This window comes from Hemibagrus wyckioides, linkage group LG28, assembly GCF_019097595.1.
Source record: "Hemibagrus wyckioides isolate EC202008001 linkage group LG28, SWU_Hwy_1.0, whole genome shotgun sequence".
Lineage (NCBI taxonomy): Eukaryota > Metazoa > Chordata > Actinopteri > Siluriformes > Bagridae > Hemibagrus > Hemibagrus wyckioides.
Window position 1 is genome coordinate 19,764,524 of NC_080737.1, and position 22,500 is coordinate 19,787,023.

Sequence of the window (22,500 nt, forward strand, 5' to 3'; positions counted from 1 at the left end):
ACACACACACACACACAACTCTGTGTAGTGCACTAAACATCACACACACACACACACACACACACACACACTACTCTGTGTAGTGCACTAAACATCACACACACACACACACTACTCTGTGTAGTGCACTAAACATCACACACACACACACACAACTCTGTGTAGTGCACTAAACATCACACACACACACACTACTCTGTGTAGTGCACTAAACATCACACACACACACACACACACAACTCTGTGTAGTGCACTAAACATCACACACACACACACACACTACTCTGTGTAGTGCACTAAACATCACACACACACACACTACTCTGTGTAGTGCACTAAACATCACACACACACACACACACACTACTCTGTGTAGTGCACTAAACATCACACACACACACTACTCTGTGTAGTGCACTAAACATGACACACACACACACACACACACTACTCTGTGTAGTGCACTAAACATGACACACACACACACTACTCTGTGTAGTGCACTAAACATGACACACACACACACACACACTACTCTGTGTAGTGCACTAAACATGACACACACACACACACACACTACTCTGTGTAGTGCACTAAACATGACACACACACACACACACACACTACTCTGTGTAGTGCACTAAACATGACACACACACACACACACTACTCTGTGTAGTGCACTAAACATCACACACACACACACACACTACTCTGTGTAGTGCACTAAACATGACACACACACACACACACTACTCTGTGTAGTGCACTAAACATGACACACACACACACACACTACTCTGTGTAGTGCACTAAACATGACACACACACACACACACTACTCTGTGTAGTGCACTAAACATGACACACACACACACACACACACTACTCTGTGTAGTGCACTAAACATCACACACACACACACACACACTACTCTGTGTAGTGCACTAAACATGACACACACACACACACACACTACTCTGTGTAGTGCACTAAACATGACACACACACACACACTACTCTGTGTAGTGCACTAAACATGACACACACACACACACACTACTCTGTGTAGTGCACTAAACATCACACACACACACACACACACACTACTCTGTGTAGTGCACTAAACATGACACACACACACACTACTCTGTGTAGTGCACTAAACATGACACACACACACACTACTCTGTGTAGTGCACTAAACATCACACACACACACACACACACTACTCTGTGTAGTGCACTAAACATCACACACACACACACACTACTCTGTGTAGTGCACTAAACATCACACACACACACACACACACTACTCTGTGTAGTGCACTAAACATCACACACACACACACACTACTCTGTGTAGTGCACTAAACATGACACACACACACACTACTCTGTGTAGTGCACTAAACATCACACACACACACACACACACTACTCTGTGTAGTGCACTAAACATCACACACACACACACACACACTACTCTGTGTAGTGCACTAAACATCACACACACACACACACTACTCTGTGTAGTGCACTAAACCTGACACACATACACACTACTCTGTGTAGTGCACTAAACATGACACACACACACACACACTACTCTGTGTAGTGCACTAAACATCACACACACACACACACACACTACTCTGTGTAGTGCACTAAACATCACACACACACACACACACACACTACTCTGTGTAGTGCACTAAACATCACACACACACACTACTCTGTGTAGTGCACTAAACATGACACACACACACACACACACTACTCTGTGTAGTGCACTAAACATGACACACACACACACACACACTACTCTGTGTAGTGCACTAAACATGACACACACACACACACACACTACTCTGTGTAGTGCACTAAACATGACACACACACACACTACTCTGTGTAGTGCACTAAACATGACACACACACACACACACACTACTCTGTGTAGTGCACTAAACATGACACACACACACACACACACTACTCTGTGTAGTGCACTAAACATGACACACACACACACACACACACTACTCTGTGTAGTGCACTAAACATGACACACACACACACACTACTCTGTGTAGTGCACTAAACATCACACACACACACACACACTACTCTGTGTAGTGCACTAAACATGACACACACACACACACACTACTCTGTGTAGTGCACTAAACATGACACACACACACACACACTACTCTGTGTAGTGCACTAAACATGACACACACACACACACACTACTCTGTGTAGTGCACTAAACATGACACACACACACACACACACACTACTCTGTGTAGTGCACTAAACATCACACACACACACACACACACTACTCTGTGTAGTGCACTAAACATGACACACACACACACACACACTACTCTGTGTAGTGCACTAAACATGACACACACACACACACTACTCTGTGTAGTGCACTAAACATGACACACACACACACACACTACTCTGTGTAGTGCACTAAACATCACACACACACACACACACACACTACTCTGTGTAGTGCACTAAACATGACACACACACACACTACTCTGTGTAGTGCACTAAACATGACACACACACACACTACTCTGTGTAGTGCACTAAACATCACACACACACACACACACACTACTCTGTGTAGTGCACTAAACATCACACACACACACACACTACTCTGTGTAGTGCACTAAACATCACACACACACACACACACACTACTCTGTGTAGTGCACTAAACATCACACACACACACACACTACTCTGTGTAGTGCACTAAACATGACACACACACACACTACTCTGTGTAGTGCACTAAACATCACACACACACACACACACACTACTCTGTGTAGTGCACTAAACATCACACACACACACACACACACTACTCTGTGTAGTGCACTAAACATCACACACACACACACACTACTCTGTGTAGTGCACTTGGGGAGCTGGGAAGTGCAGAATCATCTCACAGCTAACAAAATGTTTATTTAGATTAATAAACACTAAGGTATTAAGTCTATGGGTAATGTCTATGTGAGCTCTGTTGTGAATAAAATGTAAATATTTCCATAAAGGTTAAAAGTTTTATCAAAAAACAACAATGGGGATTTCTTAAATTAGACTATTCAGGAGCATCTGCGATTTAGGACGCAGCTCCTCCAGCTCCCAATCAACGCGGAGGGATATGCAGCGAGAGCCAATCAGAATTAAGGGCAGTCGTGACGTCACCAGTACAACCCCATTTCTTCACATGTGATTGGCAGGTTGTTCTTTTTTTTCCCTCCAGCGCGAGCGCCACAGAGGGCAGCGGCGGCGGAACGACAAAACGTCGGATCGCAAAACGTATAAAATTCCACAAATGTCACATCGCCGCCACCATATTGTGTTTAGCGACTTGGTCTTCGTGGTATTAAAGTGTTTAAAACTGCGTACCTCGAGCTTTTCGGCGGCTTTCCTGGTCGCCGACCGTCGGAGGTTTTTCCATCGAGCTCAAGATTGAGCCCAGGAGGTCCGCCATCTTGGACTGAATGATTTTAACCGGAAACCGGAAGTCTTATGAGTAGCGGTGGCGTTAGTGCGGGGCTTAACCGCTAGAGGGCGAGCTCTATATCTAGAAATACAATAACTGTTTTTATTCGGAAAACTTTTATAATCATAACTAATAGCAAATAATTTATAAGCTTAATAAACACACACACACACACATATATATATATATATATATTATATATAATTTTAAATATTTTTTTCTAAAGCAAGTGAGCCAAAATCCGGATTAGTTCCACTGTGAATTATATTTAAAAAACCAATGGTCAGAAAATACTGAACACTGCTCTAAGAACACTGAGTTTTACACATGCTCTAAAATCTAGTATGAGAAGAAAAAAATAAAACGTAGTTAAATGTTTGTTTTCAGTAAGATATCCAGCTCCTGTCCCTGTAGGATTCACATTTACTGTTAAATCTTAAACATGACCCTATGTACAAAATTTGTCTAAGAAAATATAAAAATGAATGGTGGAAAATAAAAGATAAAAAACAGCTGCAGATTGTGGAGATTTGTAAGACGTCACCCAGACGTGCTGATAGAACCTTGTATCATTATATATGGATTTTATTTTATTTCGAAAATAAAACCCAGTGGAGTGTTTAATAAATGATTTCTATCTACAATCAGCTACAAGAAAATTCAGCCTCTCAAAAATCTCTGACGGAAATGAAAATCTTTTAGTTTTCCTTATTAACCCCTTGGCCGAGATGTCAAGACTGATCCGGTTATAAAAGTATAATCAGGAAAAACAATAACCTCAATAAATCACCACACGAGCAGATCAAATACTGTTTAAGGTTCTTTACCCTGTGTGTGTGTGTGTGTGTGTGTATGAACACTGATCTCTCTACAGCATGAGGGGAGAAATAAATGGGGGAAAAAAACTGAGAACTTCTTTAATAAGAGTTTGCGGTTTTCACTGTAAATGAGGGCGAGAGACATGGGGGGAGGGAGAGGGAGAGAGAGAGAGAGAGAGAGAGAGAGAGGTGATATTTCTACAGCTTATTATATTATAGATATTTCTCTCTCACACACACACACACACACACACACATCATCATCATCTCTAAGACTGGATTCACACAAGAAAATTCAGATCGAGTCTTTTTAATTTAAAGGCAGAAAATAAAATGAGAAGTGTGTTGTTTGTGTAGCTTCATGTACGAGACAGAACCTCTTCTTCTTCTCTTCTTTTTTTTTCCTTTATATTTGTCGTTCTGAAAGTCCTATGAGTGGCGCAGGGCTCTGAGCCGAGTCTGTCAGGGTCATGGTGGAGAGGAGGAAAAACATCCTGGAGCACATGATGAGGCTGAAGACGAGACTATCGGCGGGAGAGTAAGACTAGTGTCTGTGTTCCAATCCCTTCATCCAACACACCCTCGCTCACTTCCCCTTCAGCTTAAAAACCGTTACAGTGAAGTCAGAGAGATCGACACCGCCTCATCTTCATAAAAAACAGCCAACAGACGACGGAGCGCTTTCACAAATATGACTGTGAGCAATAAAACATGTAAAACATGCTAGTTTACTCTGCTAGCTAATTAGCATGCTAGTTCCTAGCACACTAGCACCTGAGGAGATTTTGTGCTGCAAGTGCTCACTCACTGCTCTGAACTTCCACATCAGTACACAATTCTGAGTCAGGGGAAGTTGAGCAGGGTGTGTTAGAAAAAACAGGGCAGGGCACACGCACACACACACACACACACACACACGCACACACAGAGAGAGAGAGAGAGAGAGAGGCTCAGAACCTCGGCCGACCCGAGCCGTGCGGGTTCCCATTAAGACTCTATGAGTCCAGGAAGTAGATCTTGTAGAACTTGTTCATCTGCTCGAGGAAGATGAAGGTGAGGACAGTGTGTGGGCCGAGACGGGCGTAGTACGGCGTGAAACCCTTCCACAGGCTGAAGAAGCCTTCCTTCCTCACCACCTTAACCAACACGTCCTGCAGAGAGACAAGACATGATTGTGAAATCAGTCTCACACACACACACACACAAAGACACACACACACAGATCTACAAATCCACTTACGAGTCCGTTCTTGTACTCCGGCTTACCGTCGATCATCCTCATGTTCTGAATCCTGAAACAGAGACTTGACTGTGAGCTTCAACACCATTCACCGAACAAACAGTAAACACCTCCACCCAGGCTCCGCCCCAAATACTGCATGGAACACTTCCACAATGGCTCCGCCCCAACTACTGCACTGAACACTTCCACACCAGCTCCGCCCCAAATCTGTCCCAAATACTGCAGTAAACACCTCCACCCCCAGCTCCGCCCTAAACCACTGTAAGATGTGTTAATAATGCACTTCAATTCACTAGGACTCAAAGTATTTTTATAGTTGAAGGAGATAAAGGAGCTAGCCTGAGCTGTAGAGTGTTTATAATAATAATAATTATATATTTATATAAATATATAAAATCCTTTTCCTTTAATTGCAGTCACCACATTCCACATTAATCATCACACAAACAGCTCCATCTACTGGTCAGTCTGCTTTCTTTCTCGCTCTCGCATACACATTCACATACACATACACACACTCGCATGCTCACACCATACACACACTCGCATGCTCTCACACACACGCGCTCTCTCTCACACACACGCGCTCTCTCTCACACACACGCGCTCGACCTGGTTTTTGCGATGTCGACTGGCATGGAGGCGGCTGTGGTGACGAGCCCACTGATCATACTGGCACAGAAATGACACAGGATATCATCAGAGAAATAACCTGCCAACACACACACAGAGTATAAAGGTCAACACATGATGTAGATCACATGACTGATTAGGTCACATGACTGCAGTGAAATCAGACATCCAGAAAATTCAGAAGCACACAGATGTGTAAAAAGGAAGAGGAATCTGGAAGGAGGAGACTCGAGAAATCTGACTGGAGGAAACCTAAGTTTTGCTATTGTTTTTTTTGTTGTTATTTAATAAATAATATTGTTAAATAATTACAGTATCATCTCACTGCAGCTCAATTTACTTATCACAATAATAATCACACGGAACTAAACAAAGGAATCTGAATCACACAGGTCCTGTAAGACCAAAACCAGTCACACAACACCACTGAGGTAAAGAGAACCGCACATACCAGAGCAAATACTCCAGTGAAGACTCACGTCTAAAGATGCACTACATTGCCAAAAGTTTTGGGACACCCTCCAAATCATTGTTGTTTTTCAGGGGTTGGGCTCCGCCCCTTAGTTGCAGTGAAAGGTACTTTTAATGCTTCAGCTTCATACCAAGACATTTTGGACAATTTCATGCTCTTTGTGGGAACAGTTTGGGGATGACCCCTTCCTGTTCCAACATGACTGTACACCAGTGACCAAAGCAAGGTCCATAAAGACATGGATGAGTGAGTTTGGTGTGGAGGAGACAGGCCTTCTCGTCCAACATCAGTGCCTGACCTCACAAATGCACTTCTAGAGGAACGGTCAGAAATTCCCATAAACACACTCCTAAACTTTGTAGAAAGCCTTCCCAGAAGAGTTGAAGCTGTTATAGCTGTAAAGGGTGGGACAACTCCATATTACATTCATGTGCATGGAAAGGCAGATGTCCCAAAACTTTTGGCAATATAGTGCATCACGGTTTCACAGTATGGTGGTATTAAGTGAGCATTTAAACACGCAAAAACAAAAGGAATTCTATTGGTTTAGTCTGAAAGATTTCTGAGAATGACATTTTGTACTGTGATGATGTCACAGGTGGAGTTTAACAGGAGAAAAAACACCCTGTCATGGTATTAATGAAAATCCGGTGGAGATGTTTGAGCAAGGCTGGACTCAAACCCCCAGAATGCCTTGCGGCTACGTCGACACGGCTGAGACTCGGCTCTGTGAGATGATGAGTGATTGTGTAGATGGTGAATCTGCAGAGTGTACAGAGAGAGCGTAAATAACACGAGGGGAGAGAGATGGACAGACTAAAAGACTAAAGCGCCGCTGCAACACTCTGGATTCCACTGCTCGGCTACCAACACTGTATTGTGGGAAATGTAGAAAACTGCTGACCAAAATAAAAAGGATGGAAAAAAAATGCACAGAAATATTTATTTATGTTTGTACAGATGAAAATATGAGCCATTAGAAATGATGGAGTTTAACCTTAATGAACATGTGAAGGTAATGAAGGTGAGAACGGAGGTGTAGAGTCTCACCTGTGTCCAGCAGAGCCTGCTTAGACTGTGAATAAGAAGCCAGCTGTGCTGCGTTCACTACCACTGCCCTGGCCATGGTGGGTACACAACCCTGTAACACACACACACACACACACTATCAGAATAACCCAATACTACACCAAGCAGTAAAGTACAATAATGATTGACGGACTGACAGTAGAACACATGAATCATTAACACCAGGACTAAAGTGGGCGTGGCCTCTGTGCTTGTCAACAGATGGCACATGGTCTGCAGGAGCTGAAACACATGAGCACGCGGACACACACTCACCCTCCACAGTGTTGTGACTCCCTCCTCCCTGGTGATTCGGATCAGGGCGTTGAAGACGTTTGTGTAACCTCTCCTCTGGTCAAGGGGAAGACTAACAGAGCAGAAGAGGGGGAGAGAGAGAGAGAGAGGGATTATTATTGTGGATGTTTAGATCAGTTCTATCAGGTGGACTTTTAGTTTGGTTATCACCGTCCGTCTGCGGTCATGCGGATGAGAGCCACTTCGGCCGGAGTGCCAACAAACGCTCCTGTGGCTCCGGCCGTCATTCCAATCAGCGCCTTCATGAGGAAATTGGGAGGAGTTCCGTCTGCTTTCGTCAGTTTCTCAAACAGAATCGTGTAAATCCCCAGACGAGTGGTGGTGTAGGTCGCCTGCCTGAGGAGACCGGCCGAGAGACTACAGAGAGACAGAGAGAAGGAGAGAGAGAGAGAGAGAGAGAGAGAGAGAGAGAGAGAGAGAGAGAGAGAGAGAGAGAGAGAGAGAGAGAGTAATGTAAGGTGGATTAGCATAAAACGGGACATTCTCCAAAGCTCCTTCCCCATATGCCCCCTTCTGTACTAACTGCCCCCTCACCCTGTATAAATGCCCCGGACCCCTTCATTGCGCAGGATGCTGGCCACAGCGTGCAGACTGGTCTTATATTCCCGAGCCTTCGAACCCTGACCACTCAGCTGCATCCTGTTCTTCACCAGGTCCAGCGGCTGAACAAACACCGTAGCCCCCATCCTGAGAGAGAGAGAGAGAGAGAGAGAGAGAGAGACAGACAGACAGACAATGTCAATCAGTAAGAGACCGAGTTTGTGACCCGTGTTTGATCTAACTGCTATCTCTGAATAAAGGTTTAAAATTTTGATTACTTCAGACACTTAAAGGTGCAATCAGCAATTTTAACAGATCTTATCTGAAGAGGCATTTCGAAACCTTATTTACAATCCAATACAGCCCCGGATACGCTATAAACCTGAGCTGCCTCAGAGCTGATCTGATCTGATCCGAATGAACAGCCTCCATGACGGACAGCAAGTGCTTCAGTGTTTGTTTTTATTTTTGTTCTTGCTGATTTACAGTCTATGGTTCAAAATGTACCCTTAAAAAAAAAGTCACTGACACCACCTTTAATCTTTCGAGTTTGTATACTGGTCAAAGACAAAAACAAAGACAAATACTCACTGCAAACACACAGATACGTGAATCAACACTGCATAAGAACTCACTAACAGCCTTATCTCAGCTCAGAGTGTAAATAAACAGCACTCTGCTGAACTAAAGTAATATAATAAACTCCTGAATGTTCTCCACCACGTTAAGTTTGAGGACTGAGATGATGCTTGATGGGTACACAGGACACATGGACTCAATTATGAGTTAGGTCAGATGTTCCAAAGCCTGGTCCTGAAGAACCCCATGGCCATGTGACGTTTAGTCTTAACACACCAGGAGGAAGTGAGTGTTAGAGCAGCACAAAAACTACAAAAGAACCGGCTATGTATAAGACCTAGATTTGTTGATTTAACTCCTCATGTTGAATCCCATCATCATCATCATCACTTCATGCACAGGTTAGAGAAGGAAATGTTCTGAACTTCGCCTCTGTAGATCTGAGTCTTTTTGGAGCCTGACAGCACATTTCCAGCATCTGTGACCTTTAGGTCGAGGCTCAGATCAGTCTAAAGCACATGCTTGCTTTGTGAGAGAGCTCTGGCCTCCATGTTGGTGTAGAAGGTCTTGAGAATTTCACAGGGTTCCTCAGATTTAAAGGGAAAAAATAATCATCTAACTGTGACTGCAGCTCTCTGTGTATTTAATCTGGAATGACTTGTGTACGTGTGAATGATGGATTCAGGGTGACAAATGATCTTTTACAGTGATTTCCATGGATCAGGTCAGTTTTAAACCCCGGAACAGACAAAGACAGAGATCTGGCAACCCTGATCCTGATAACAGAAGATAATAATTAAAAAAAGACAGAAGAATAAGTGCCCCCTCCTCCGCTCTCCTAACCTGCAACGTTTACAAGCTTTAACAATTTATCCTTTACATACCCAGCCAAGCCGCCGAACAGGAACTTGATGGACTTTGGGGAGCTTTTGGTTTTCGCTGAACCGGACGCGGCTGCCATGGCTGCAGTGTTTTATTTTTCTGGGGTGTCTGGGACACTCGGTTCCACCACCAGCACCGTGATCAGCAAGGTGACACACCGGCGAGCGCGCACGCAAAGGGTCTCAACCAATCAGAAGCACGAAAGGGGCTCACGTGAACAGGGCGCGCGCACGTCAACAATCGGGAGGGGGGGCGACCCGCTACAACAATAAGTCCCACACATCTTCGTACCACATAATACGCTAGTATGTACGTAACCCAAGTGTAATTATTTAAAAAAAATCAGTGTTTGGTAGAGCAGTACTCTATTTTGAAATGAGAAAGCACGTTTTAGTTGCTGAGGCGGAGTACGTAACTGTCTGTCAGCCAATGGGATTAAACTATTTTTGATCACGTGATCACTAACTGCCTACGTAAGTGGCAATTCAAGCTGGCCGTTTAGCTTTTTCTTTCAAAACTACTTTCTTTCAAAATTGCTATATGAATATATATAGAACGCCGAATAGTTCTAAATGCATTTTTTTAATTCATACTATAATAAAAAAATATATAAAACAGTCTTTTGTACAGTAATAAGTTTAAAAAATTGTCCAAAGAAAATGGAAACTAAATTTTAGTTACAAACATAGTAACGGTTGATCCAATGAGATGCCAGGGATTCAGTCACGTGACATGAAGCGCTGGTTGCGAGGGTTCGTTCTTAAAGGGACAGGAACAGGTAATATTATAGAGTTGGTTGGAGGATTACGTAATCCCTATGTGTGTCCTTTACGGTCTGTACAAAAACGTCACCTTTAATTGATTAAGATTGAGATGAACTAATATATCATTATAACACGTTTATTTACACTGTCACATTTAGCTCATGCTTTTTTGCAAAGTGGTCTGTTGTTCACTCTGTACACCTCCACCACTCTGAATCATGTCACCTGCAGAAGGTTTCTGATGACTCTGCAGTGGTGCTGTGTATTAGGGATGGACAGGAGTCGACAGACTGGACTAGAGGACCCACACTGACGCTTTATACAAGAAGGGAATGAACACACTTTATTTCCTGAGGAAGCTCAGATCTTTCCATGTCTATAACAAAATGCTGGATATCTTCTACCAGTCTGTGTCATTTACTATGTTGTGGTCTGCTGGGGGTCAGCATTGGTGCCAGGGACACCAGCTGGATTAACAAGCTGATTCACAAGGTTGGATCTATTACTGGACACAAACTGGAGATGTTTGAGTCAGTAAGGAACAGGAGGTCACTGAACAAACTGCTGTCCATCATGGACAAAATCCGTCTCATCCGCTCTACAACACACTACAGAGCCAGTGGAGCTCATTTCATATATATATATATACAATAATATACATTATATAATATACATTTTCATATATATATGTGTGTGTGTGTGTGTGTGTGTGATATACACTGGTCAGCCATAACATTATAAGCAGTAACTGGTGAAGTGAATAAGACTGAGTATCTCCTCATCATGGCCCCTGTTAGTGGGTGGGATATATTAGACAGCAAGTGAACATTAAGGTAAGGATTTGAGCGAGTTTGACCAAAAGGGCCAAATTGTGATGGCTAGACCACTGGATCAGAGCATCTCCAAAACTGCAGCTCTTGTGGGGTGTTCCCGGTCTGCAGTGGTCAGTATCTATCAAAAGTGCCCTTTAAGTCCTGTAAGTTGCGAGATGTAGCCCATGGAGGCCCCACGTTGTAACTTACAGGACTTAAAGGATCTGCTGCTAACATCTTGGTGCCAGATACCACAGCACACCTTCAGGGATCTAGTGGAGTAGATCGATCGATCGATCGATCGATCTAGTGGAGTAGATCTATCTATCTATCTATCTATCTATCTATCTATCTATCTATCTATCTGAGACAGGATGCAATTAAGCAGATGGGGTACACAATGGGGTAACCACAACAGAACCAGTGACTTAATCGGGTGGCAATCTAGGGTGGAGAAAACTAATCTACATGAATAGCAAATGACACAATGACTATCTGTCTCGGTGATAGTCGAGCTTAATGGCTTTTACAGGATTAAAATCACAACCTTCTTTCAGTAATCCATGAGCCTCCACTGTCCAAATTGTTTAATGAGACATACTATACACTGAAATGCTGCATAAAATAATTTGTGTGTGTGAGAAAGAGAGAGAGAGGGAGATTGAGAGAGAGAGGGAGATTGAGAGAGAAAGGAGAGAGAGAGAAAGAAAGAAAGAAAGAAAGAAAGAAAGAAAGAAAGAAAGAAAGAAAGAAAGAAAGAAAAAGAAAGAGGAACACAGAGAGAGCTAGAGAAAGAAAGAGAGAGGAACATAGAGAGAGAGAGAGAGAGAGGGAGAGTTGTGGCTGTGCAGGCTGCAGTAATGTGAATGCTGATGTGATGATAATTCCTGCAGTCAGTCTGCACTGTTTAATTCATGCAGTGCGTCAACTGCCAACACCCCAAAAAACCCACTACACACACAAACACACGCTCACACACTTACGACGAAGTTCATGCACAAATGAGAGCACTAACAGACTGTGTGCATGTGTGTGTGTGTTTGTACCAGCTCTACTCTCTGAAATGTTCTATTATACAGCACCACAAAGGCATGTTGTAGAAATCTATAAAAATAAACTAGTTCATGAAGAACATGGAGGCACTTTTCACTCCAAATATCCGGGTGTAAATTTAGAAAGTCTGAAGTCTTGATGCAGCTAAACTGAGCCTGGTCCTTTTACAGCTACACAATGTCCCACATCTACCTGCAGGGAGGAGGAGAATGGGTAAGGAAGAAAAATACACATCTGTAAATAATTTAATGAGATGAATAATAAAATGGAAATGTTTTAGATCTATCTATCTATCTATCTATCTATCTATCTATCTATATTTTCATTTTTTATACTATTATTTTTTATTTATGTTATAAAAATGATAAATTAAGAATGATTACAGGCCCCTAATCTGATTAAGTCGTGATCACGAGAAAACAAAAGCAAAAAAAAAAAATATCACATGGCCTCTCTGGGCTTCCGTAGTATTACTATATATTTGTATGAATGTGTATCCGAAGTGTGTGCGTGCGCGCGCGCGCTAGCATGCATAAGCAGAGCAGTTTGAGCAGCTGTGTGTGTGTCATTATCAGCGAGTTCATTAACATCATGAGGTCATTTGGACTCGTGTTCTACAAATCCCACAGCACTGCACCTATATTTACCGATGATGCTTTTCTGCCAGGGGCAACTTCCATCTCTCAGACGAACAGATCGTTCATTAATTACACACACACGCGCGCGCGCACAGTAAGCCTGAGAGTGGATTTCGTCAACCTTGCAGTGCCATTGTCCATGTAGTGTAAGTCAGATGTGTGTGTGAATATACTGCTGTATCTGTGAGAGAAAAATAGGAAGTAATTGTTATGCTATACTAATATATTTAATCACAATGAAATGCTTTTCTTCCAGATGGAAGCAATCACACAGACACTGCTGGTGTAACTGGGGGCGGAGCTTAAACATATTAGGATCAGCCAATCACAGACTTGACCGTTTGACATCACCGCTTGTCTTCATTTTTCTCGACATGGTGTAGCGCTCAGAAGAATTTTAATTCATTATGACAAAAAATCTCTGTTAATCACTGTTAGATGCAACACACTTCCAGAAGTATTGGCACCCAGACATTATCCTTCATTATATAATATTTTGCTAAAAAAAGAATATTTTTAAATATCTTCAGAAACTCTTGCGCACATGTAAATTCACAGTATCAAGCATCAGCATGAGGGGAAAAAAAGAGCTTTCAATAGAAAATAGAGAGGCTGCTCTTCACTGTAAGTGAAGATATAAATATGATTTAATTCATTTAAAAAAACAACAGGAATTGGACTCATGACCAAGTCATGATTAGACGTCTAGTCTTGAACACCATCATTCATGTGCTGCATGAGTTACTCTCTGAAGAAGACATGGAGCTTCAGAAAATACACTGATTAATCAAAATAGTGCTGAAACGTTTGGAAACAACGGTTCACTCATTGCGTTTTTGCTCTTTTCTCCTGAAAGGGTGCCAATATTTCTGAATATCCACAACGTTGCATATGTGTGTACGTTATTATGAGCTGCACAATCACACAACACACCTGAGATGGATTAAAGAGCCTAAAAACATTGCAGTGAGTTTCTTCAGACATTTTAAAGGCAAGCATGAATACATTCGGTACAGGGTTTAGAGTCATTTCTTTTTTTGGTGCAAGACATTAAAATATTACAGACACAGGCAGAGTTACGGAGGAGTTTCTGTGCTCTAAACGTGTATGTACACTGCTCAGGTCAGATCTTCAGCTTCATATAACTAAGATCTTGCTAACTATAATACATCACATGAAAAAAAAAAAACTATTCGAAGCATTTCGGTTGCTGGGAAATATTTTCTCTCAGGTCCAGCTCCAGTATAATATTTACATTTTCTCTAAAACCGTAGACGTTAATGACGAACGCGTCCGTACAGTACGGCGTCCTCTCGAGCCGTGGATTCAGAAATAAAGGGATTCGTATCACTGCCCTGAAACACGGGATTTAAAATCAGCTTCTTCATCCGAAGCCTGATTTTGATTCATTCATTGATTGTTTGATTCACTGATTCATTCATCTTCACTCAGCACTTCGTCATGACATGATTGCTTTTATAAACTGCTAATGAACTAAAATTCTAAACTAAAACTCAGGTGTGCACCATAAGACCGCCATCTTGAATCTGGGCTGTACACGGTACAACTTGTGAGCGGAGGATTTGCACAATTCGTTGATTCAAATGAGTAGAGTCATTTCAAGAACGAACAAATTAGAATTTTTGATTTTTTTTTTCATCAAAATTGAATTTATCATCTCCACCTCCACACCAAGCCAAGATTATTCCTGGTGACTGTGAATCCGTGAGCTTGAGGAACTGGAGGTGGTCTGCTGACTCGTCACTCCGAGGGGGTTGAATCGAATGAATCGTATCGCTTGATTCACTTCAAAAGTATCAAACACGTTAGAACGGAAACGGAGTGCAGAGGAGACGAGCAGCAGACCACCAGACGCTGCCCTGTGTCTGCTGTTGCCAGGCAGATTCGTGGCTGTGTCCCAAATCACAGTGGTCCGTGAGGGAACGTCGAGTGGAGTGAATCAGCAAATGAAATTCCATCGCAAGCCTTCAAAGTGAGTGACAGAGAGCCAGACCCTGTCGTCTGGGTGCGAAAAACCACTTCCTGATTACCTTCCCGAGATCTCGCTGGCAAAACAGATCCTCCAATGTCGTTAAATAAAGCTTGACTCTCTTTCTTTCTCACACACACACACACACACACACACACTCGGCTAATAAACAGACATGCTCCAGAACGTGTCCTGAAAGCTAAATCCTCATCATAACAGTCATAAATAAAATCTCAGTGCTCAAACTCAGTGTGTTTCCCATCCAACGTCAGCACAGTTTATACGCTAATCCTGTGCGTGAAAGCTAGCGTACAGATAAACAATCATGTAGCAAATGTGTCATGTCCCAAACGCTAGCTGTTACTACAATTCACTCTAAAATTCAATCAAACAGGACACTGTGACTTTGCAGCGTCGTAGCCTGTTTAGCGAAGGGGCTAATCATCTTCACCTGACACAAAAAAACAGGAACGCTAGCATTGTGCCATGAGGAAACTGTAGGATTTACTTAATTTGTTAGCAATCTTGCTGCATGCTTGCATTGCATTATGGGTAAAACACACGCCCTTTTAACTCCTGAGAATAACACTGTGTGCTTGAAACACACACAAAAACAAAAAAAATGAACAGAAAACTGTTTGTTGGAGCTTTAGCAGCTAGCATTTTTTGTTAGAAGTCTAGCATGAATGAAGATATTCGTAAGAATATAGAAGATCGGTTCACAAAAATATCAATGATTAAACAACTTGTGTAGATTTGTTAAAGCTAGCTAGCATTTCCGGTTAAAATATACAGATTATAGAACAGTTGGATGTATTTTTTTTATATAGTGAAAATAAAAATGGCTAGCTAATAGCTAACAGCGCCATGAAATAAGTAGCAGATGTACCTAGCATGGGCCGTGAGTGACGTAGCTAATCATCTAAAGCTAAAATCCACAGCAGCTGATGGAAACACATCTAATGCCTTCATACTGAACAGTGTCCACACACAAACACAAACACAAACACAAACACAAACATACACGCTCGATGGACGTTCTCTTCATGTTATCATTGCCTCTGATGTCTATACTGATTCCTCTGGGCTCACTGACCTTTGACCTTTTCTGCTTTGTGCAAGTGATACAGTTAGAAAATTCTAGCAGGACACACACACTCTCTCTCTCTCACACACACTCACACTCTGTCTGTCTGTCTCTCTCTCTCTCTCTCTCACACACACACACACACACTCCCCCCCCCCCTCTCTTTCTCACACACACACACATTCTCTCTCTCTCTCTCTCTCTCTCTCTCTCTCTCTCTCTCTCTCACACACACACACACACTCACACTCTCTGTCTCTCTGTCTCTCTCTCTCTCTCTCTTTCTCACACACACACACATTCTCTCTCTCTCTCTCTCTCTCTCTCTCTCACACACACACACACACACTCACACTCTCTGTCTCTCTGTCTCTCTCTCTCTCTCTCTCTCTCTCTTTCTCACACACACACACATTCTCTCTCTCTCTCTCTCTCACACACACACACACACACACACTAAGAGTGGGGATTGTCTTAAAGGGCCATGCGCACAGTTTGTTGACCTCAGTGACACGATGGAGGAAGACTCATGAGATAAGTTCATGTGGTACATTCGCTCCGTTACACACAGTGGTCACCATGGCGATTTGTCCTTCCGGGCGGGAAAAATGATTCCGATGAATAAATGACACAGAGCTGGTTCTGTGTGACTCCTATTGCAGGCTATGATAATGAGAGAACACACACACACACACAAGTTGTGTTTTGCTGCTTGTGGTAAATTTGCGTCATCGGCAGTGAACAGCAACGACACACACACACACACACACACACACACACACACACACACACACACATGCACCAAAAGCTTGGGAAAAGCATCCTGGGAAAAGGAAGTGAGTTTTTTTTGTCAACTCCCCCTCCCTGAAGTGTTCACCTGGAAGACATGATGTTCTCTCTTATTTAAATATTTGTTTGTTTGTTTGTTTTTTCTTCTGAAGAGTAAAATCTCTCCTGTTGTGTTAGCGAAGTAACGACGTGTCTGTAGCATTTATAAAAGGTCAGGAGTGGGTTTGGTTCGGATCGTTCTGGAAGCCCGGTGGTTCGCAGGAGCCATGCAGGAAGATGGAGTACACAGGAAGGGGAGGGAGCGAAAGCCGTCGGTTCGTCCCGCTCGCACTCGGATCTTGTCTCGTCCTTGTCTCGTCCTCGTCTCTCGGCTCTGTCCTCATGCACGAGACTCTTTCTTGGAGTGCGGCTTGTTGCCCAGCAGAGCGTCGATCTCACTCACCGTCTGAGGGGTCATCTGAGAGAGAACCTGCAGGAGAACAGAGGCGTGAGTGTGTGTGTGTGACTTAATGTGTGTATGTATTCATGTATGTATGTCAAATTCAAATTTTATCAATTTCAGATTTTATGTTTACATGTGTGTGTGTGTGTGTATATGTGTGAGATTGAGTGTGTGTGTGTGTGTATATGTGTGAGATTGAGTGTGTGTGTGTGTCTGAGATTGAGTGTGTGTGTGTGAGATTGAGTGTGTGTGTGTGTGTGTGTGTGTGAGCGAGAGAGATTGAGTGTGTGTGTGTGTGTGTGTGAGATTGAGTGTGTGTGTGTGTGTGAGAGAGAGAGATTGAGTGTGTTTGTGTGTGTGTGTGTGTGTGTGTGAGATTGTGTATGTGTGTGTTACCCTCAGTGCTCCCAGGTTCTCCAGTAGTTGATCTGTGTTTGAGACTCCTAACAAAACAGAACTAACACCTTCACTGCGCAAACACCAGGCTGAAAGAGAGAAAGAGTAATGATAAAAATAATAGTAAACATTCATACAATTCTTCTTCTTGTTCTTCTTCTTATTATTAAAATTATTATTATTACCGATAGCGAGCTGTGCGGCTGTGCAGCCGAGACGGTCAGCCAGCAGGTGGAGCTCTTTGATCTTAGCCAACTGTCTGCGGCCTTCTTCACTGTGAACACGCTCCTTCAGCCACTGATAGCCCTTAAACACACACACACACCATTTGACCTTAAATGTTTGATATTTAAAACATAAAGTGTTATAAACGTGTGCTCTTATGGAGTGATGACACTGAGAACACACACACACACGCATGCACACACACACACACTCATACACACTCAAACACACACACTCAAACACACACACACACACATACACTCAAACACACACTCATACACGCGCACACACACACTCACAATCAATCTCACACTCATACACACACACAAACATTTATGATCAGTCTGACACACACACAGACAGACACACACACACAGTAACAACTGTTAAAGTACCATATGGTGAGAGGAGAGAGAGAGAGAGAGAGAGAGAGAGAAAGAGTGACTCACTTTCATTGCAGCTCTAGAACATTCTGGAACTCCGTCACTGTATTTCCCGGTGATCAAACCACACGCCAACGGAGACCAGGTCATCGCCCCCACACCTGATGGAGGGAGAGAGTTGGAGAGAGAGAGGAATGAAAAATACTTTTCAACTGATGTTTGATTCTCCATTCAGCTAGAAAGTCTGAACATCAGCCTCTGACTGAAGGAGGAGGTGGAAGGGGTGAGCGATGGAGAGAGAGAGAGACAGAGAGAGATACAGAGAAAGAGAGAGATACAGAGAGAGAGAGAGAGAGAGAGAGTCAGAGTGAGAGAGAGAGATACAGAGAGAGAGAGGGTGATTCAGAAAAAGAGAGAGAGATAGAGAGATGGCCTTGTTTTAAACAGGCCTCTTTCCAAACACGGAAACTCCAAATGTAGAAACTAATTGCTCTATAATGACTTTTCGTTTGAGGGCAGAAATATGTGCGTGTGTGAGAGAGAGACAGAGAGAGACAGAGAGAGAGAGAGAGAGAGATCAGTTACCAGCCATCAGCAGAACCCTTGCCAAATTGCTCTATAATTATTATTATATATTATATAATCACATCTCTGGTGGGCGGGACCTTCTTCTTCTCGGCCTGTCAATCAAACTGATTCCAGCCAATCACAGTTAGCTTGTGTGTATAGATTAGTGCTGTCACCGCCCTCCAGCAGGATTATTATAGACTATTTGGAGCTTTATTTCATTCTGTCTGTGAGAGGATTAAACTCTGCGTCCAGTGAAGCTCGAGTGAGGTTTACGGACAAACCGATTTTGTGGTAGAGTTCAGGGAGCTGCACTTCCACCTTGTCCCTCTGGAAGTAGTGATACTCGGCTTGTTCACACACCGGGGGAATCAGATTGAACTGCCGAGCCACTGAGTACGCCTCCTAGTGGTGGAGGGACACAACATCAGGAGGGATAAGAAAGAAGGATATAGGAGAAATGATCATAATCTAATAATAATGAGAAGAAGCTGGGAGTACCATTATCTCCATCGCACTCCAGCGGGACGTCCCCCAGTACATGGCCATGCCTTGGTTTATGACAAAGGTCATCGCACGCACCACCTCTGCAACACACACACACACACACACACACACATGAATAAATGCATTACACAATAAATACATGAAATAACAATTCTGATCTTTTTAATCTCACCTTCCATCGGACTGTTGACATCGTTACGATTTGCAAAAACGATGTCCACGTAATCCAGCTGCAGTCTTGATAACGAGCCTCGAAGACCTGCCAGTCAATGACATCATCACCTTCATCATCCTCATCATCATCATTAATAATTACTTATGTAAATCACTTTTCTTTACACTGTTGACTGTATATTAGGCTTACTTATCACCATCATCATCATCAACAACACCATCATCCTCATCACCATCATCATCTTCTTCACCATCATTGTCATCATCATCATCATCAACATCGTCCTCATCATCATCATCATCCTCATCACCATCATCATCTTCTTTACCATCATCGTCATCCTCATCACCGTCATCACCTTCTTCACCATCATCGTCATCATCATCTTCATCATCACCATCATCATCGTCATCATCATCCTCATCACCATCATCATCATCATCTTCTTCACCATCATCATCAACACCATCATCCTCATCACCATCATCATCTTCATCATCAACATCGTCATCATCATCATCCTCATCACCATCATCATCTTCTTCACCATCATCGTCATCCTCATCACCATCATCATCTTCTTCACCATCATCATCATCATCTTCATCATCAACACCATCATTAACCAAACATGCTGTTTGTCGACTACAGTTCAGCATTTAACACCATAATTCCCTCCATACTCACCACTAAGTTGGAGATCCTGGGCCTTAGCCCATCCCTGTGTCGTTGGATCTCCAACTTCCTGCGAGACAGACCTCAGGCAGTACGGGTGGGCAACCATGTCTCACCCTCACTCACCGTCAGCACTGGAGCCCCCCAGGGTTGTGTCCCTGCTGTACTCACTGTACACCTTTGACTGTGTGGCCACTTCCAGCTCCACCAACATCGTGAAGTTTGCGGACGATACTGTGGTGGTGGGCCTGATCTCCAATAACGACGAGACGGCCTACCTAGAGGAGATTAAAAACCTGGAGACATGGTGCCGGGTCAACAATCTCCTCCTGATCATCAGCAAGACTAAGGAGCTGACTTCAGCACAAAGCAGGAGAGGAATTACCAGCCCCTCACTATCGATAGGACCCCAGTGGAGGGAGTGGACAGTTTCCGGTACCTAGGTGTTTACATCACGCAGGACCTGACATGGTCCTGTCACGTTAACACCCTGGTGAAGCAGGGTGTCTTTAAGCAGCGTCTTTATCATCTCAGATGCCTGAAGGACTTTAAACTGCCCTCAAAGGTGCTAAAGACATTCTACATCTGCACCATTGAGAGCATCCTGACGGGAAGTATCACTGCCTGGTTTGAGCTTCCTGACCTGGACACCATATACAGCAAGCGGTGCTGGACCAAAGCCAGGAAGATTATGAAGGACCTCAGCCATCCCAACCATGGACTTTTCTCTCTGTTAAGGTCAGGGAAACGTTTCCGTTCCTTGAAGGCGAACGCAGAGAGAATGAGGAGGAGCTTCTTCCCGCAGGCCATTCGGGCCCTCAACCAGTACACCTAGGATCTGGACTTTCTGGACTTACCCCCACACGACATGACATTCTACCCCAGCTGATTGTTACACATGCAATAATTGCACTACTCTGTACACACAATAACACTCTCACTGTACATCTTTGTGTGCACACTGCACTGACACTTTACTCCCTGTTCAATTGGACATTTATATTTGCCTTATATATATATACATTTACATATATGTTTATATATTTATCTTACATATGCATACTGTACATACTGTATTCATTTGCTACACCACTTCAGAGTTGACCATTTTATCTACATATATGCATATACTATATCTTCTATATATTAGAGTCTACACATATATATTTATTTATATTTTGTTTTATTTTTCACGTATACTATATATATATACACTATATTGTACTGTATTATTGTATAGTATTATATTAGTGTATTATATTTTTGTTTTTTATATTTAGTTTTATAAAGCAGTTTTATATTTGTACACATTATATATTATACTACTATTTTGTTACTACTTTTATTATTATTATTTTTATTTTATTTTATTTTTCATTACTGCTATATAGATACTACATATATATATATATATATATATATATATATATATATATATATATATATATATATACATACTTTTCCCTATATATTCTTAACTATATCCCCTATTTTTCATGTCACTTTAAAATTTTCTTTCTTTTTCTTTTTTCTTTTTTCTTTCTTTTTTTTATGTCAGACAGTCGTAAAAAGCATTTCACTACATGTTGTACTGTGTATGATTTCGTATGTGACCAATAAAATTTGAATTTGAATTTGAACACCATCATCATCTTCTTCACCATCATCATCATCTTCATCATCACCATCATCACCAACACCATCACCATCATCATCAACACCATCATCATCACCATCATCATCTTCATCATCACCATAATCATCTTCTTCACCATCATCATCATCATCATCAACACCATCATCATCACCATCATCATCTTCATCATCACCATCATCATCTTCTTCACCATCATCATCCTCAACACCATCTTCTTCACCACCATCATCT

The 22,500-nt window shown here is 42.5% G+C and overlaps 3 protein-coding genes across 3 annotated transcripts in view; all 3 read right to left on the minus strand.

Moving 5' to 3' along the window:
* The window catches only part of spag7 (sperm associated antigen 7), an 11,415-nt gene extending 7,824 nt beyond the window's left edge, over positions 1–3,591 (minus strand). Inside the window, exon 1 of the mRNA XM_058382850.1 lies at positions 3,463–3,591. Within this exon, the coding sequence (XP_058238833.1) occupies positions 3,463–3,547 (85 nt within the window). The 5' untranslated portion in view covers positions 3,548–3,591. The remainder of the gene's footprint in view (positions 1–3,462) is intronic.
* Positions 3,592–4,451: 860 nt separating this feature from the next.
* On the minus strand, positions 4,452–10,288 carry slc25a11 (solute carrier family 25 member 11). The gene is made up of 8 exons (XM_058383577.1): positions 10,112–10,288; positions 8,643–8,795; positions 8,259–8,465; positions 8,070–8,160; positions 7,776–7,866; positions 6,233–6,332; positions 5,618–5,669; positions 4,452–5,528 (listed from the first exon to the last, which is right to left on the minus strand). The coding sequence occupies exons 1-8, from the start codon at positions 10,186–10,188 to the stop codon at positions 5,373–5,375; spliced, it is 927 nt and encodes a 308-aa protein (XP_058239560.1). The 5' UTR covers positions 10,189–10,288; the 3' UTR covers positions 4,452–5,372.
* Positions 10,289–14,307: 4,019 nt separating this feature from the next.
* LOC131348527 (voltage-gated potassium channel subunit beta-3) overlaps positions 14,308–22,500 on the minus strand; it is a 28,311-nt gene continuing 20,118 nt past the window's right edge. The window contains exons 8-14 of the mRNA XM_058383576.1: positions 19,935–20,021; positions 19,757–19,842; positions 19,540–19,660; positions 18,755–18,849; positions 18,266–18,386; positions 18,081–18,169; positions 14,308–17,711 (exon numbers count right to left, since the gene is read on the minus strand). Coding sequence (XP_058239559.1) covers positions 17,622–17,711; positions 18,081–18,169; positions 18,266–18,386; positions 18,755–18,849; positions 19,540–19,660; positions 19,757–19,842; positions 19,935–20,021 — 689 coding nt within the window. The 3' untranslated portion in view covers positions 14,308–17,621. The remainder of the gene's footprint in view (positions 17,712–18,080; positions 18,170–18,265; positions 18,387–18,754; positions 18,850–19,539; positions 19,661–19,756; positions 19,843–19,934; positions 20,022–22,500) is intronic.

Excerpts from the sequence above, each read along its gene's own strand:
- slc25a11 (XM_058383577.1), bottom strand. The coding sequence starts at position 10,188 with ATGGCAGCCGCGTCCGGTTCAGCGAAAACCAAAAGCTCCCCAAAGTCC. Across the intron at positions 7,867-8,069 it reads GAGTCACAACACTGTGGAGG|GGTTGTGTACCCACCATGGC; the intron begins GTGAGTGTGTGT and ends TGTGTGTTACAG. Across the intron at positions 6,333-7,775 it reads GCAGGCTCTGCTGGACACAG|GTTATTTCTCTGATGATATC; the intron begins GTGAGACTCTAC and ends GTGTGTTGGCAG.